Below are 18,488 nucleotides of genomic sequence, written 5' to 3' on the forward strand. Positions count from 1 at the left end.
AGGGAGAACCGATAGAGGTACACAAAGTACCCTCCGCCACACACCGTCTTGTAGCTTGCGGAATATGGATGTAGATGTAGATGTAGAATTCGGTGACTGGACCTGTGGTACTGCCACTCCTGAACATCATTCCAGGGGGTGTTTTTCAAGAGGATATCGCTCGGCCCCATACCTCTGTTGTAACCCAACGTGCTCTATAGAGTGTCGACGTCTCACCTTGGCCTGCTAGATCAACAGATCAGCCTTCAATCGAGCACATATGGAACATAATCGGACTACAACTCCACCGTCATCCACAACCAGCATTGAACCGTACTTGTATTGACCGACCAAATCCAGCAGGCACGGAGCTCATTTCAACAAACTGACATCCGGCACCTACACAACACAATGCATGCACGTTTCCGAGCTTACATTCATCATTCTGACTATTACCCCGGGTATTAACGTACCAGCATTTCGCATTTGCAATGGCTTATCTCGCGCTAATATTAACCTGTGGTCTTGCAATGTCAATCACTCAAATACACTCCTGGAAATGGAAAAAAGAACACATTGACACCGGTGTGTCAGACCCATCATACTTGCTCCGGACACTGCGAGAGGGCTGTACAAGCAATGATCACACGCACGGCACAGCGGACACACCAGGAACCGCGGTGTTGGCCGTCGAATGGCGCTAGCTGCGCAGCATTTGTGCGCCGCCGCCGTCAGTGTCAGCCAGTTTGCCGTGGCATACGGAGCTCCATCGCAGTCTTTAACACTGGTAGCATGCCGCGACAGCGTGGACGTGAACCGTATGTGCAGTTGACGGACTTTGAGCGAGGGCGTATAGTGGGCATGCGGGAGGCCGGGTGGACGTACCGCCGAATTGCTCAACACGTGGGGCGTGAGGTCTCCACAGTACATCGATGTTGTCGCCAGTGGTCGGCGGAAGGTGCACGTGCCCGTCGACCTGGGACCGGACCGCAGCGACGCACGGATGCACGCCAAGACCGTAGGATCCTACGCAGTGCCGTAGGGGACCGCACCGCCACTTCCCAGCAAATTAGGGACACTGTTGCTCCCGGGGTATCGGCGAGGACCATTCGCAACCGTCTCCATGAAGCTGGGCTACGGTCCCGCACACCGTTAGGCCGTCTTCCGCTCACGCCCCAACATCGTGCAGCCCGCCTCCAGTGGTGTCGCGACAGGCGTGAATGGAGGGACGAATGGAGACGTGTCGTCTTCAGCGATGAGAGTCGCTTCTGCCTTGGTGCCAATGACGGTCGTATGCGTGTTTGGCGCCGTGCAGGTGAGCGCCACAATCAGGACTGCATACGACCGAGGCACACAGGGCCAACACCCGGCATCATGGTGTGGGGAGCGATCTCCTACACTGGCCGTACACCACTGGTGATCGTCGAGGGGACACTGAACAGTGCACGGTACATCCAAACCGTCATCGAACCCATCGTTCTACCATTCCTAGACCGGCAAGGGAACTTGCTGTTCCAACAGGACAATGCACGTCCGCATGTATCCCGTGCCACCCAACGTGCTCTAGAAGGTGTAAGTCAACTACCCTGGCCAGCACGATCTCCGGATCTGTCCCCCATTGAGCATGTTTGGGACTGGATGAAGCGTCGTCTCACGCGGTCTGCACGTCCAGCACGAACGCTGGTCCAACTGAGGCGCCAGGTGGAAATGGCATGGCAAGCCGTTCCACAGGACTACATCCAGCATCTCTACGATCGTCTCCATGGGAGAATAGCAGCCTGCATTGCTGCGAAAGGTGGATATACACTGTACTAGTGCCGACATTGTGCATGCTCTGTTGCCTGTGTCTATGTGCCTGTGGTTCTGTCAGTGTGATCATGTGATGTATCTGACCCCAGGAATGTGTCAATAAAGTTTCCCCTTCCTGGGACAATGAATTCACGGTGTTCTTATTTTAATTTCCAGGAGTGTATATTACCTAGAGAAATTTATTCCTGAACTTTCATTACTCTACCTTAACTATTTTTTGGTATTACGGTTTTCTCCATCAGTGTGTTATACAAAATTTCACTGTGGTATAACAATAATAATTTCTTGTGGGTCAACGGCCGGATGCGAGTCTTTCAATAGGACGCCACTTCAGCCACTTACGTATTCCGAATCTACGCTTGTTGTTCAACTAAGGGGACCTACAGTATAATGTAGAATTCATGCCAAGCGTCGATCCCGCAGACTCTTCGCATCACAGAGTGGTGAAGGCTTGATTAATCGCAGATAGAAAATTTCCGTGCTCCGTTTAGCTTTCGATAGTGCGACCTCTCGTTTCCTAGGTATGCGCTTTGCCACGAAACCGACTTTCACGGTGGTAAAAGGAATAGAGAGCAGATGTTATCGATTAGCAGCGTTTAGTTCCCAAAACCCTCCGCCTACGTGTGTGATGTCCCTAGGTTAGTTAGGTTTAAGTAGTTCTAATTCTAGGGACTGATGACCTTAGATGTTATCAGGGTGAAAATGACCTATCAGATTTTTCAGCATCCTGTACTCCCATGACTACCGCCATCTGATTCGTCCTCTTCCTTAAATTCAGAATCGGTATTTGGATTTTAAATTACTCAATCTTCACATCTCTTTCTTTTCCAGGCTGAAGAGAACGGCCAGAGCAGCCTCTCGCTTTGGTGCTGATGTGTGCTGCAAAAGTCTCTCATCTACAGCCCACTTATCTTATTACGCTGTTTCTTACTTCCATACCTAATAGAGAGTAATATTCTGCTCGTATTATTTCGCAGAACAACTTTCTGTACATTTCACATCACTTTGTTCCGTAGTGTGTAAATAAAGTTCGTCTTAGGATGATGAAAGGTATAAGGCCTCTCCGTAAATATACTTTTAAGTGGTGTCCCACTAACACTTTTCGGATATGCTAGCTCATCACTTCCGTGCCAGCAAAGATATATTTGTTTAAATTCAAAATATTTTTAATAATACACGTTATTAAAATGGACTAAAAAGTACAAAATAATTTATCCTAGCTCCATGCAGTTTGCTAGCCCCGTGAAGATACTTCTGAAAATGTGCGGTGGTGAATTTTTAAGAGCTATATAATTTAAACTGAAACGCGGGGCGCATGCAATAAATAATTGATGCATGAATATTTCACTTAGGTCACTAATAATTTTATTTTACTGCAAATGATATGAACTGATTTTTTTCGTCATCTGCTTCCGATACTCCTTACTATTACGTACTGCACTTGTCTCTCACATTCTCCTTTCCAAATTCTACAAGTACCGTCATAGCTATTAAAAATTCACAAGCACAAATTTTCAGGAGTATATGTATGGAGTTATTAACCTGTACGGGACGAGGAGAAATTATTTTATATCTCTTAGTCCGTTTTGAAATCGTGTTTTAGTAAAAAAAGTTTACAAATGATTGTTTTTTGCCTTTTAGTCTTGCGCGTGTGCAATTTTTCAGTGGATTTTGATGAGATTACAACAGAGACATGTGGCAGATTTCGGTTTTATTTCAGTTTCTCCTCACCTAGTCAATATATCTTCCTCTTACCTATATCTCGGGAATATATTGAAAGCAAAAAGTAGAAAAGGGTCAAGTTGACACGGAGGCTTATCAGCAATCATTCTTATCCCGCAATATTCGTGACTGGAACAGGAGAAGGGAGAAATAGATGTGGTACAGAAAGTACCATCCGCCACACACCACACAAGGAAGTGAGTTATTACTGCAGTGCCACTCACTTGCGAGCTATATTCAAAGTCATAAGTCCCTAGCTCATCAGAAAATGACAGTAATAAGCAACGTAGCCTCCGCCACACACCAGACAAGAAAGCGAGTTACTACACCGTTTTCATCTAGTTCTGAGCTGTGTTGAAAGTTTTAAGCTCCACCGGGAAGTTAGTTTCAAATCAATTGCAAAGTCTGATTATTGCCGTATTCCGGGATAATGTAAAATAAAGCATCAGATGCTATGATCGTGGTTGTGTAGCAGAATCAGAAAGAATGGCTACACACAAATATTCCCAGCTGCAAGTGATCCTTGCAGTGTTGTATCACCTGTCACTCCACTCAGATCGGAAGCAATGAAAGAAGAGGGAGATGATGACGACGATAAAAACAACAACAACAACAACAATAATAATAATAATACTAGAACTGGTCTTCCCTATTTCAGTGAGAAGATAGGAGCATTCATATACATATCGATGCTTGAAATGCAATAATAATTAAAGGTAAAACCCTTGTATTTTATTAGCCAGCATCACGTTCCTCCTCATTTTCTCTTTTCATGCTCCAAGTGTAACCCTCTCTTCTGGTATCTTCTTCAGAATCGTTTGATGTTCCTAGTCAATTGAACGCCGGAAGATTTTGAAGAGGATGCCAGGAGATGTGAGGAACGTCAATTGTGTAATAAAAAATGAATAGGAATGTGACGCGTCCTAATAACATAGGGCATTTTTACCTTGAACGACAACATCCACGAAACTCTGTAGACTTATAATGGGTATAATAGTGTTACTTGAAATACAGATTTTTATAAAATTAGTTGCTGAAACACAAACAACACTAAATTGAAAAATGAGAAGTAATGATGTGATCTATCAAAATATACAGCTAATATCAGAAGAAATGAAGGTTAATCTTCTTTCGAAGCCTTAACAGAATGAATAACAACACGCTAATCAAAGAAACAGGCCTGTATTTATGGAAAAATAAATTAACAGTAATACAGTACAATAGGTTGTACAACGAGAAATAACTATAACAACACAGTAAATTTAGAAGACTACCAATACAGAAAAGAAAAAGCGATCAGGTACAACACGATAGGAAAAATGGCAGAAACAGCAAACTAAACATCAAAGACAAAAGAGGAATTAAAGTTTTAATGGTATCCCAGACGGTGAATACGAAGTCAAATAACACGAAACATCTGTACTGCAAGCCTCCAGAGCATGTTCGGAATATCCCAAGCGACAGTGCAAAGGAACAGATGTAACACATTAGTTTGGTATTTGTAAAACTTCTAAATTTTTCGTTCTCAGTCAGATTTATGTACAGGCGACAAAAAGTGTGTGACTGTTATATTGGAATCACCTTCTCCAGGTACGCCGCCAGTATTTGCTACAGCATGGCCCTTCTTTCCGATTATCCTCAGTGATATTACTTTTGCAGCAAATGTATGAAGTTCTTTCTCGGGAAATTCAATAACACTGTGGGATGGAGTCGGAGATAGGAACAATTCTCTTTTGTGCCAAGTCCGTTGCTCTAAATTGAAAAGCTGCTCCAGCTTTTGGAAGTTGGGAACACGCAGAACCGGCGCAACCTGATTAAGGATCCCGTGCCGTGAAAGGAAGTGGACTGCAGTTGCACAAAGGGGTCTCTATAAGACCTAGAACACACGAACTCGACAAAATTCGCCTCTCATTTCTAGTATTTACATTTTATTCGGTACTGTTTGTCACAACAAGTGAAAACTTTATGTGCCGTTACACCACGCCCATGAACAACTCGACACTGACAAACGGGAAGGTTATAGGACATACTGCTGTAGAAGTCTACTCATAAGAATGAGAAAATAGTTCATTCTGTCCGATTACGTTACGTAGTGACGTATACTTCACACAACCCTTTAACGGCCTGTGATAACACATATTAAGGAAATGTACAGAATGAAATCACATTGATATCCCCTGTATTTACCGATCACTTGCAATTGTTCATTGTTACAACAGAAGAGCGTGAAGAAGAATACCACCGAGTTCGCCTACTGGAGGTCTACGACCATGGGAATGTTAATTGACAGGAAACAAGTATTAAATAGAAAACAACACATTTTGAGTGTGTCGAAGCTCCCGTCATTCTATGGGTTGCATTTCTCAAAATATACTCGTTTGATGAGAGTTATATACTGCTTCTACTGGTATTGTGCAAATAACAAAAAGGAGGCTTTCAACTTGGTGAAAAACAGCGATTTCTTCCTGAGAAGATGGATAGTTTCTTTTGAAACAAGGTGACTGACAACATGGCTCATATTTTATGTGCGGTGATCCCTTGATTTTAATGAGGAAAAGTTGATTCAAAAATAAGATAGTGCGACTCCATGATGCTGATTACAGTTTTGGAGGCCACGTAGATTCAAGTTTGTTGTATGCTCTTTGCAAGGTAGTTCATCTTTTTGTTCAAAGGTGGCTGCGCAACTAAATAAAGCTTGAAACAGAGTTTATTAATTAAATGATTTATATTAAAATCCATAAAAATAGAGATCAATTAATCGCGGTACTGCAAGGATTTTGGGTCCGAAAATAGCCAGTTCGAATTATAGCGGTCGAAGACGCCCTCGTAGCCAAAATTTCTCCTAATTTAAGGGTACAATTTCTAAGTTATTTTTATTCACTCTTCAGATAAACAACGTGTTGCCATTCTGCAAATTGGCATCGGAAACCGTTGCTTAAAACCCCTTATGAATGCACGGCTATGATTACGAAAAGATACGCCTACTGGAGGTCTACACCGTAAAATAATAGTCGGAAACTGCACCCAGACCACACCTTTAACGGTTACAGCAATATACATATAACCGAATGAGGGATACGTTCCTATGTACTGTATGTCCCAGCTCCAACAGACTGAAGCTTAGACTATGTCAATCAATTTCTACGCGATAATCTTTGTATTAGAGTTGGTCGTATAGATAGGCACATTGGAGAGATTCCGAATATGTAAGATTTGTTGCTCTTGGTAGTACTGAAATTCTGAAGACGGATCGTCAACAGTACAGAGATAGCTCAGCCCTTAATAGCAATGACAAGAGTTGAGTTTCGAGATCCAGTGCCGCACGGGGTAGCCGCGCGGTCTTGGCGCCTTGTCACGGTCAGTGCAGCTGCCACCCGTCGGAGGTTCGAGTCCTCCCTCGGGCATGTGTGTGTGTGTTGTCCTTAGCGTAAGTTAGTTTAAGTTAGATTACGTAGTGCGTAGGCTTTGGCTCCGATGACCTGAGCAATTTGGTACCATACGATCTTACCACAAATTCAGCACACGTTTTGTATCTGGGTTTACGAATTGGGTCCAAGACATTGAACCATACATGAAGCTCAGTGTTCAACATGTGGAACGACTAAAGAATTCTCTGCCTCGTGATGACTGGGTGTTGTGTGATGTCCTTAGGTTGGTTAGGTTTAAGTAGTTCTAAATTCTAGGGGACTGATGACGTTAGATGTTAAGTCCCATAGTGCTCAGAGCCATTTTTTTACTAAACAAAATAAATTTCAATTTTTGGATACACCTACATGTGCATTTACGTTAGTTCTACACTACTGGCCATTAAAATTGCTACACCAAGAAGAAATGCAGATGATAAACGGTATTCATTGGACAAATACATTATACTATAACTGACATGTGATCACATTTTTACGAAGTTTCGGTGAATAGATCCTGAGAAATCAGTACCCAGAACAACCACCTCTGACTGTAATAACGGTCTTGATACGTCTGGGCATTGAGTCAAACGGAACTTGGATGACGTGTACAGGTACAGCTGCCCATGCAGGTTCAACACGATACCACAGTTCATCAAGAGTAGTGACTGGCGTATTGTGGCGAGCCAGTTGCTCGGCCGCCATTGACCACACGTTTGCAATTGGTGAAAGATCTGGAGAATGCGCTGGCCAGGGCAGCAGTCGAACATTTTCCGTATCCAGAAAGGCCCGTACAGGGCCTGCAACATGCGGTCGTGCATTATCCTGCTGACATGTAGGGTTTCGCAGGGATCGAATGAAGGGTAGAGCCACGAGTCGTAACACATCTGAAATGTAACATCCACTGTTCAAAGTGCCATCAATGAGAACAAGAGGTGACCCAGACGAGTAACCAATGGCACCCCATATCATCTTGCCGCGTGATACGCCAGTATGGCGATGACGAATACACGCTTCCAATGTGTGTTCACCGCGATGTCGCAAACACGGATGCGACCATCATGATGCTGTAAACAGAACGTGGATTCATTCGAAAAAATGACGTTTTGCCATTCGTGCACCCAGGTTCGTCGTTGAGTACACCATCGCAAGTGCCCCTGTCTGTGATGCAGTGTCAAGGGTAACCGCAGCCATGGTCTCCGAGCTGATAGTCCATGCTGCGTCGAACTGTTCGCGCAGATGGTTGTTGTCTTGCAAACGTCCCCATCTGTTGCCTCAGGAATCGAGACCTGGCTGCACGATTCGTTACAGCCATGCGGATAAGATGCCTGTCATGTCGACTGCTAGTGATACGAGGCCGTTGGGATCCAGCACTGCGTTCCGTATTACCCTCCTGAACCCACCGATTCCATATTCTGCTAATAGCCATTGGATCTCGACCAACACGAGCAGCAATGTCGCGATACGATGAACCGCAATCGCGGTACGCTACAATCCGACCTTTATCAAAGTCGGAAAAGTGATGGTACGCATTTCTCCTCCTTACACGAGGCATCAAAACAACGTTTCACCAGGCAACGCCGGTCAACTGCTGTTTGTGTATGAGAAATCGGTTGGAAACGTTCCTAATGTCAGCACTTTGTAGGTGTCGCCACCGGCGCCAATCTTGTGTGAATGCTCTGAAAGGCTAATCATTTGCATATCACAGCATGTTCTTCCTGTCGGTTAAATTTCGCATTTGTAGCACGTCATCTTCGTGGTGTAGCAATTTTAATGGCCAGTAGTGTATTTACTGAGACGACACAAGTCATGGGATAGCGATATGCACATATACATATGGCAATAGTACCGCGTACATGAGGTATAAAACGGTGTTTCATTGAAGGAGCTCTATTTTGTACTCAGGCGATTCATGTGGAAAGGTTTCCGACGTGATTATGGTCACACGACGAGAATTAACAAGTCTGAACCCGAAATTGTAGCTTCAGCTGGGCATAAGGAAAATGCCATTTCGGAAATCGTTAGGGAATTCCATATTCCGAGATCCACTGAGTCAAGAGTGCGTCGAGAATAGCAGATTTCAGGCATTACCTTTCACCACGGAGAACGTGGTAGCCGACGGCCTTCACTCAACGTCACAGAGCAGCGGCCTTTCTGTAGAGTTGGCGGTGCTGGTAGATAAACAACACTGCGTGAAGTAATCGCAGGAATCAGTGTGGGACGTATGACGAACGTATGCGTTAGGACAATGTTGCGAAATAAGGCGTTAATGGGATATTGCAGCCGACGACCATCGCGGAAGCCTTTGCTAACAGCACGACAGCAGTACCTCTCCTGGGCTTGTGGTCATATGTGCTGGAACCTGGACAACTGGAAAACCGTGGCCTGGTCAAATGAGTCCCTTTTTCAGTTGGTAAGAGTTGATGGTAGGTTTCGAGGGTGGCCGCTTGGGGTAGCCACGTGGCCCCCTCTCCACCACAACGTCGGAGGTCCGAGTCCTCCCTCCCTCCCACGGGTATGTATGTCTCTGTGGTCCCGTAAGATAGTTTAAGTTAGATTAAGTAGTGTGTAAGGCTAGGGACCGATGACTTCAGCAGTTTGGTCCCATACGAACTTACCACAAATTTCCAAATTTTCGAGTGTGGCACAGACCCCACGAAGCCACGGACGGAAGTTGTCAACAAAGCACTGTTTAGTTGGTGGTGGCTCCAAAATGGTGTTTACATGGACCATTAACAGGAAATAGTTATTTTCAGCTACTTGGAAACCATTTTCAGCCATCCATAGATTCCATATTGCCAGACAACAATCGAACGTTTACAGCTGACAATATTGTCATATTTCCTGGCCTCAGATGTTCGCAGTTTGTTTGAAAAACATTCTGGATAGTTGAAGCGAATGATTTGGCCATCTAGATCGCCCGACAAGGATTCCATCGAAAATTTGAGGAACATAACCGAGAATCAGTTCGTGCACACAGTTCATCACCAGCAACACTTCCACAATTATGGACGGCCATAGAGGCAGCATGGCTCAATATTTCTGCAGGGCACTTCCAGCGACTTGCTGAGTCCAGGCTGCACTAAGATGGCCAAAGGGACATCCAAGACGATATTCGAATCCGTCCAATAACTTTTGTCACTGCAGTGTCCGCCTGCTTGGCAGGGTGGTAACGTGCTTGCCTCCCGTGCAAGCGGGCCCGGGTTCGATTCCCGCTCGTCTTGGAGATTTTCTCCGCTCGTGGACTATATGTTCTGTTGTCCTCATCATTTCATCCTTATCACCGGCACGCATGTTGCCCAGTGTGGCGTCGACTGCAATCAGACTTGCATTTGGCGGCTTTTGAACTTCCCCGAATGGGGCGTCCCGGCCAACAATGCCATACGCTCATTTCCACTCATTTCCATTGTCACTTCAGTGTACAGTTCATTATTGAGCGCTTGGTAGAGGGTTAATCAAACACCCTTGCCCTTCAGAGTACTTCTAAACCGTTCTACTCTCCAACAGTGAGCGGAAAAAACAAACACATAAATATTACAGTGCAGTTTTCGACTTCTCTTATTTTATTATCAGGTTCATTTCTCCACATGTGGGTTGACGTAATTATAAGTAGTGTTAAATGGCCGAGAATAACATTAAAGAATGACAGTATTTGAAAGACAAACACCCATAGTTTTTTTCGGTTCATGCGGTTATGGAATCCCCGACCACCACCCCCGCCCCCCCCCCCCCCCCACCCCGAGAAACTTTCAGACGTGGTGGTGTGGACCAAAACAGCAACATGGGCTGTAATATGCATACCCTATGATCACCCGTGGTCAATGGGTAATGGTGAGCGAGCACACCTTTTTTGCGTATCGCTTGTTGCGCTGCTTGCGAGCCAGCGCTCGTTTGTTTGCTTGCGCGTAGCGGTTTGTCTTTGCGTCCGAATTCACCGACCATCATAGCATTTTCCATCGCAAAGCCATAATTAAATTAACGTTTCCTTTGGATCATGAACGACCCGAGCGTATGAAGTTGAACAGTTTATAAGGGACGAAATGCGTGTCCCGCCGCGAGCTGTTCTCGGAATTCATTTTTCGATCCATGGAACTGTCGTGGTTGATCACGCTGCTTCCAAACTCCCGTTTAAGGTGCCTTCGGACGTCATCGTGTCCTCAATGGTGCCTTGCAGATCAAAACTGACCTGAGAGAGCAAGTGCCTTCCTACTTGGGAGCTGCCTGCTGCAGAGTTGTCGTTACGTACGATGACCAGCGGCACACTTGTTCAGGTTGTGGCCAGGAATGCCATGTCCATTGTGAACGTCTCCGACGTAGACTGATTCAGAAGCCCATCGGAGACGTCGCTCTCTCCCTGCAGTGCCCACTGTGTTACCCTATCTTATGCGTCCGTGGCGGGACTTCCTGTTGTACCCACTTTGAATTAGTTGGCACCGGTGTCGCCTCCTCTCGACAATGAGATAGACGTTTCGCCTGTCTCAACTACACTGCCGCCTGTGGTAGTACCAACGGACTATGGCCGTCAGAAGACGCAAACCGTCCCTCCCGACCCCGTGATTGTTGATCATGGAGATGTACTGACCTCTGCTTTTCTGCCATCTAGCCACATGTCGGACGTAGCCGTCCACCATCCATTATTGAAAAACGTGTTAGGAAGGAACGGTCGCCGAGGAAACGGAAGAGACAACGCCGTACCCCTTCTGATGACCCCAGAGTTGGAGTGTTACTGGTGGTGGTGGTGGTGGTGGTTAGTGTTTAACGTCCCGTCGACAACGAGGTCATTAGAGACGGAGCGCAAGCTCGGGTTAGGGAAGGATTGGGAAGGAAATCGGCCGTGCCCTTTCAAAGGAACCATCCCGGCATTTGCCTGAAACGATTTAGGGAAATCACGGAAAACCTAAATCAGGATGGCTGGAGACGTGATTGAACCGTCGTCCTTCCGAATACGAGTCCAGTGTGCTAACCACTGCGCCACCTCGCTCGGTGGGAGTGTTACTGCAATGCGGGTTTGAGCCATGACTTTTCCACCCTTAGAACTAGTTATTCTCTGTTCGTAGGAATGTTCTTCTCCGCAAAACTATACGTCTATAGCTTCGCCAAATCTGTCAACTTGCCGCTCCCTCCTCCTCGCGACGACGATTTCCTGATATTCTCGGTGATATTAATAATAATTTATAAAAAAGGAAATAGATAAATAAGTAACTGATTTTCTTTGTACTTGTACTCTATGTTCCCTACACTTTTCTTGGCTTCTGGGCAGAGGGAAAGGGACATGCTGGCCAAACGTCGGGTTGCGACCCCTGCCCACTTTGCCCCCACCCCAATTTTTGGGAGACGGGAAGGTAAGATCCCTTAAAAAGAAGGGGGGGGGGAGGTTAGCCTCTTTCAATAGTAATCAAAACGTCTTCGGTCCCGGTTTCCAGCCCCGCCACTGCTTAAGTTCTGAATAAAAATCGTAAGCAATGGCAGTCGAGGACTTCTGGAATAAGAAGTCACCCACATTCTGCTAACGGCGGACGAGCGAACAGAAGTTCAGGGGACTCTCTTTCCCTTGGGATGGGAAGCTGCCCCTAGAAAGCGGAAGAATCACAAATGATCAACGGCATAAGGATGCAGAAGGCATTAAATTACATAACGTGTATCCACAGGGCATGTGGCCCGTAATTGAAAAGGTGTCATTATGATCTCAACATTGAGAAAAGATTCCGGACTACTCCCCCATTTGGATGTGTGGGAGGGGACTGCCGACGGGGAGGTGACCGTGGGATAAAAATTTAAAAATCAACGGAACGATAACGGAGTAAGGAGGACATAAAAAGCAGTTCAGGACCAGCAAAAAGGGCTTTCCTGGCCAAGGGAAATAGGTTAATATCAAACATACGTCTTTTTTGGAGGAATAAATTTCTGAAAATGAGCGTTTGAAGCACAGCACAGTATATTAGTGAGACGTGGACTGTGGCAAAACCTGAAAATAAGAGAACAGAAACATTTCAGACGTGATGGTACATAAAAATGTTGAAAATTAGATTGACTGATAAGATGAGGAATAAGGAAGTTCTTCGAAAAATCGGCGAGGAAAAGTATCTCTGGATGACACTGACAAGAAGAAGGAATAGGACGATAAGATACCTATTAAGACATCGGAGAATAGCTTCTATGGTACTAGAGGGAGCTATAGAAGGTAAAATCTGTTGAGGAAGTCAGAGATTGGGATACATTCAGCAAATAATTGAGGACGTAGATTGCAGGTGCTACTCTGAGATGAAAAGGATGGCGCAGGAGAGGAATTCGTAGGGGCCAACATCAAACCAGTCAGAAGACTGAAGACCAAAAGAATTGTTCACCCTCGCTACTGTGAAACACCTAGTGAACAAGGGCTCACAGCTTATACGGTACGCATTTTGGAGCCCATTTTCTTGTTTTGGCCCATACGTTTTTGTGTCATCTGAGTGGTTTGGTGCGGCCCGCCACGAATTCCTACCTGTGCTAACCTTTTCTCAGAGTAGCACCTGCAACCTACGTCCTCTATTATTTGCTGGATTTATTCCACTCTCCTCTACAGTTTCTGCCTTCTACAGCTTCCTCTAGTACCACGGAAGTCATTCCCTCGTGTATTAACAGATGTCCTATCATCCTGTCCCTTCTCCTTAACAGTGTTTTCTACATATTCCTTTCCTCTCCGATTCGGCACAGAGCGTCCTCATTCCATACTACCACCTGTCAAAGTATGTCGCTGATCTGGTCCACCCAGTGTCAGGGAGATGGGGCTGTACAGGGTGATTTATTAAGTGGGTCGCAAGTGAAAAATTCGGTCACTCTTCACGTACTCGAATAGCGGGTTAAAAACATTGCTAAATTTTAATCAGTTTTAGAACATCATGGTGACATTCAGATGAAACAATAAGGAAAATTAATCCTGACTGAAATTTGTAACAAACAAAATAAATCACATTAAACTGACTGCATTTGTTGTTTTGAGAATAAATTAAAGTGGCGAGATCCGTGATGGAGATAGTGCCAACGGATTTCAGTAGTTCATGGGATGACCGAAAATTCGGGAACTGGATTGAATCGTCGTTGCCGTCTTTTATTTACGTACGAGTTGGTGTTGTTACATATGACTTGCGAGCCGGCCGGAGTGGCCGAGCGGTTCTAGGCGCTTCAGTCTGGAACCGCGCGACCACTACGGTCGCAGGTTCGAATCCTGCCTCAGGCATGGATGTGTGTGATGGCTGTAGGTTAGTTAGGTTCAAGTAGTTCTAAGTTCTAGGGGACTGATGACCTCAGAAGTTAAGTCCCATAGTGCTCAGAGCCATTTGAACCATTTTTAGGACTTGCGACCTAGAAGACGTTGGAGTCCGTGTTTCACAGTCAATCAAGCGCAGCACTATGGAAGGGTTGGTGAGGGGACGGCGATACCAGCTTGGCCGAGAACTACAACAGTGCGAGGAGAGGAGGAGTGAGCGGGCAGCACATTACGTCATGTTGCAGCAATGGTAAACCATACCGCGTGCATCGGCGTTTTAGGAACATCTACTACATTTAAACTGCAATTTGCATGAAACTGGTCCCAGCGGAGGTTCGAGTCCTCCCTCGGGCATGGGTATGTGTGTTTGTCCTTAGGATAATTTAGGTTAAGTAGTGTGTAAGCTTAGGGACTGATGACCTTAGCAGTTAAGTGCCTTAAGATTCCATACACTTTTGTTTTGCATGAATCCAGTTGTAGTCGAAATTTAACTGACTTTAAAATTGGGCAAATAATCAGCTAAAGTATTCATTTCTGCAGGAAACAGCAAAAGCCCACATAGGGCCCAGTGGTGTACTTGCTTGATTCGTGGTGCAATGGTGTTGACGCTCACCGTGATGTTTAATCCGTAGTAGAGATTACAAATGTAATATATTGCGAATACATAGAAAGAAGAATCCTTTATTGTATGATTATATGATAGCGGAACATACACTGGTAGCAGTTACTTCTCTAAAATATCTGGGAGTATGCGTACAAAACGATTTGAAGTGGAATGATCATATAAAATTAATTGTTGGTAAGGCGGGTACCAGGTTGAGATTCATTGCGAGAGTCCTTATAAAATGTAGTCCATCAACAAAGGAGGTAGCTTACAAAACACTCGTTCGACCTATACTTGAGTATTCCTATTCAGTGTGGGATCCGTACCAGGACGTGTTGACAGAGGAGATACAGAAGATCCAAAGAAGAGCGGCGCGTTTCGTCACAGGGTTATTTTGAAAGCGTGATAACGTTACGGAGATGTTAAGCAAACTCAAGTGGCAGACTCTGCAGGAGAGGCGCTCTGCATCGCGGTGTAGCTTGCTGTCCAGGTTTCGAGAGGGTGCGTTTCTGGATGAGGTATCGAATATATTGCTTCCCCCTACTTATACCTCCCGAGGATATCACGAATGTAAAATTAGAGAGATTCGAGCGCGCACGGAGGCTTTCCGGCAGTCGTTCTTCCCGCGAACCATACGTGACTGGAACAGGAAACGGAGGTAATGACAGTGGCACGTGAAGTGCCCTCCGCCACACACCGTTGGGTGGCTTGCGGAGTATAAATGTAGATGTAGATGTAGAGGTATTGAAAAGAACTGAACTGAAAGACTCTTGAAGATAGACGTAAACTATCCCGAGAAAATCTATCAACAAAGTTTCAAGAACTGGTATTAATTGATGACTCTGGGAATATACTACAATCCCCCAGGTATCGTTCACACAGGGATCGTGAGATTAAGATTAGAGTAATTACCACACGCACAGACGCAGTCCAAAAATGGTTATTCCAGCGCTCCATAGGTGTATGGAACAGAAAGAAACCCTAATGATCGGTACGGTGGGTCGTACCCTCTGCGCCTTCCGGTGTTTTGCAGAGAACAGATGTAGATGTAGGGGTAGAGGCTGACGGTACCTGTTGAGCCTGCGGATGGCCGCCTTGAGCTCCTGGAACGTGGGCCTCTCTGCGGGGTCGTCGGCCCAGCAGCGGCGCATCAGCTGGCCCACCACCTCGTCCTCGCACGAGCTGTCGCTGATGGTCGGCCGGAACAGCGGCTTGCCGCCGTTCTTCACGTTCTCCACGATCTCTGCAACACGGCCGCAAGCACTTCAGCAAAGGCAAAGAGTGGGAGAGGAAGCTGAAAAATGAGCAGGCTGAGAAGATAAGAAATGAGGAGGTTCTCTGCAGAATCAGTGATATACGCAAGACAAAAACTGGAAGAAAGACTACGATATGAAATGCATCAAGACATCAGCAAATACACTCCTGGAAATGGAAAAAAGAACACATTGACACCGGTGTGTCAGACCCACCATACTTGCTCCGGACACTGCGAGAGGGCTGTACAAGCAATGATCACACGCACGGCACAGCGGACACACCAGGAACCGCGGTGTTGGCCGTCGAATGGCGCTAGCTGCGCAGCATTTGTGCACCGCCGCCGTCAGTGTCAGCCAGTTTGCCGTGGCATACGGAGCTCCATCGCAGTCTTTAACACTGGTAGCATGCCGCGACAGCGTGGACGTGAACCGTATGTGCAGTTGACGGACTTTGAGCGAGGGCGTATAGTGGGCATGCGGGAGGCCGGGTGGACGTACCGCCGAATTGCTCAACACGTGGGGCGTGAGGTCTCCACAGTACATCGATGTTGTCGCCAGTGGTCGGCGGAAGGTGCACGTGCCCGTCGACCTGGGACCGGACCGCAGCGACGCACGGATGCACGCCAAGACCGTAGGATCCTACGCAGTGCCGTAGGGGACCGCACCGCCACTTCCCAGCAAATTAGGGACACTGTTGCTCCTGGGGTATCGGCGAGGACCATTCGCAACCGTCTCCATGAAGCTGGGCTACGGTCCAACACACCGTTAGGCCGTCTTCCGCTCACGCCCCAACATCGTGCAGCCCGCCTCCAGTGGTGTCGCGACAGGCGTGAATGGAGGGACGAATGGAGACGTGTCGTCTTCAGCGATGAGAGTCGCTTCTGCCTTGGTGCCAATGATGGTCGTATGCGTGTTTGGCGCCGTGCAGGTGAGCGCCACAATCAGGACTGCATACGACCGAGGCACACAGGGCCAACACCCGGCATCATGGTGTGGGGAGCGATCTCCTACACTGGCCGTACACCACTGGTGATCGTCGAGGGGACACTGAATAGTGCACGGTACATCCAAACCGTCATCGAACCCATCGTTCTACCATTCCTAGACCGGCAAGGGAACTTGCTGTTCCAACAGGACAATGCACGTCCGCATGTATCCCGTGCCACCCAACGTGCTCTAGAAGGTGTAAGTCAACTACCCTGGCCAGCAAGATCTCCGGATCTGTCCCCCATTGAGCATGTTTGGGACTGGATGAAGCGTCGTCTCACGCGGTCTGCACGTCCGGCACGAACGCTGGTCCAACTGAGGCGCCAGGTGGAAATGGCATGGCAAGCCGTTCCACAGGACTACATCCAGCATCTCTACGATCGTCTCCATGGGAGAATAGCAGCCTGCATTGCTGCGAAAGGTGGATATACACTGTACTAGTGCCGACATTGTGCATGCTCTGTTGCCTGTGTCTATGTGCCTGTGGTTCTGTCAGTGTGATCATGTGATGTATCTGACCCCAGGAATGTGTCAATAAAGTTTCCCCTTCCTGGGACAATGAATTCACGGTGTTATTATTTCAATTTCCAGGAGTGTAACTTTTAAGGATACAAAAGGAGCCATGTAGGACAGCATACACTATGTGATCAGAAGTATCCGCAAAACCCCGCAAAACATTCGTTTTTCTTATTTGGTGCATTGTGTTGCCACCTACTGTCAGTTATTCCATATTAGCGACCTGAGTAGTCATTAGACATCGTGAGACAGCAGATTCTCTGCGGAACTCACGGACTTCGAACGTGGTCAGGTGATTGGGTGTGACTTGTGTCATATGTCTGTACGCGAGATTTCCACGCTCCTAAATATACTTAAATCTACTGTTTCCGATGTGATAGTAAAGTGGGAACGTGGAGAGACATGTACAGCACAAAAGCGTACAAGCCGACCTCGTCTGTTGACTGACAGAGACCGCCGACAGTTGAAGAGGGTCGGAATGTATAATAGGCAGGCATCTGTTCAGACTGTCACAGAGGAATTCCAAAATGCAACAGGATCCACTGCAAGTACTATACCAGTTAGGTGAGAGGTGAAAAAATTTGGATTTCGTGGTCGAGCGGCTGCTCATAAGCCACACATCACGCCGGTAATTGCCAAACGACGCCTCGCTTGGTGTAAGGAGCGTAAACATTGGACGATTGAACGTGCAAAAACGTTGTGTGGAGTGACGAATCACGGTACACGATGTGGTGATCCGATGGCAGGGTGTGGGTATGGCGAATGACCGGTGAACGTCATCTACCAGCGTTCGGAGGCGGTGGTGTTATGGTGTGGTCGTGTTTTTCATGCACTGGGATTGCGCCGCTTGTTGTTTTGCGTGGCACTATCACAGCACAGGCCTACACTGATGTTTTAAGCACCTTCTTGCTTCCCAGTGTTGAAGAACAATTCGGGGATGGCGATTGCATCTTTCAACACGATAG

The 18,488-nt window shown here is 46.6% G+C and overlaps 1 protein-coding gene across 2 annotated transcripts in view; it reads right to left on the reverse strand.

The window, feature by feature from the left end:
* The window catches only part of LOC126259294 (atrial natriuretic peptide receptor 1-like), a 1,315,450-nt gene that overhangs the window by 119,355 nt on the left and 1,177,607 nt on the right, over window positions 1–18,488 (reverse strand). For both annotated transcript variants that reach the window (XM_049955955.1, XM_049955954.1), the window contains exon 14: window positions 15,836–16,007. In XM_049955955.1, coding sequence (XP_049811912.1) covers window positions 15,836–16,007 — 172 coding nt within the window. The remainder of the gene's footprint in view (window positions 1–15,835; window positions 16,008–18,488) is intronic.

Source organism: Schistocerca nitens, chromosome 5 (genome assembly GCF_023898315.1).
Source record: "Schistocerca nitens isolate TAMUIC-IGC-003100 chromosome 5, iqSchNite1.1, whole genome shotgun sequence".
NCBI lineage: Eukaryota > Metazoa > Arthropoda > Insecta > Orthoptera > Acrididae > Schistocerca > Schistocerca nitens.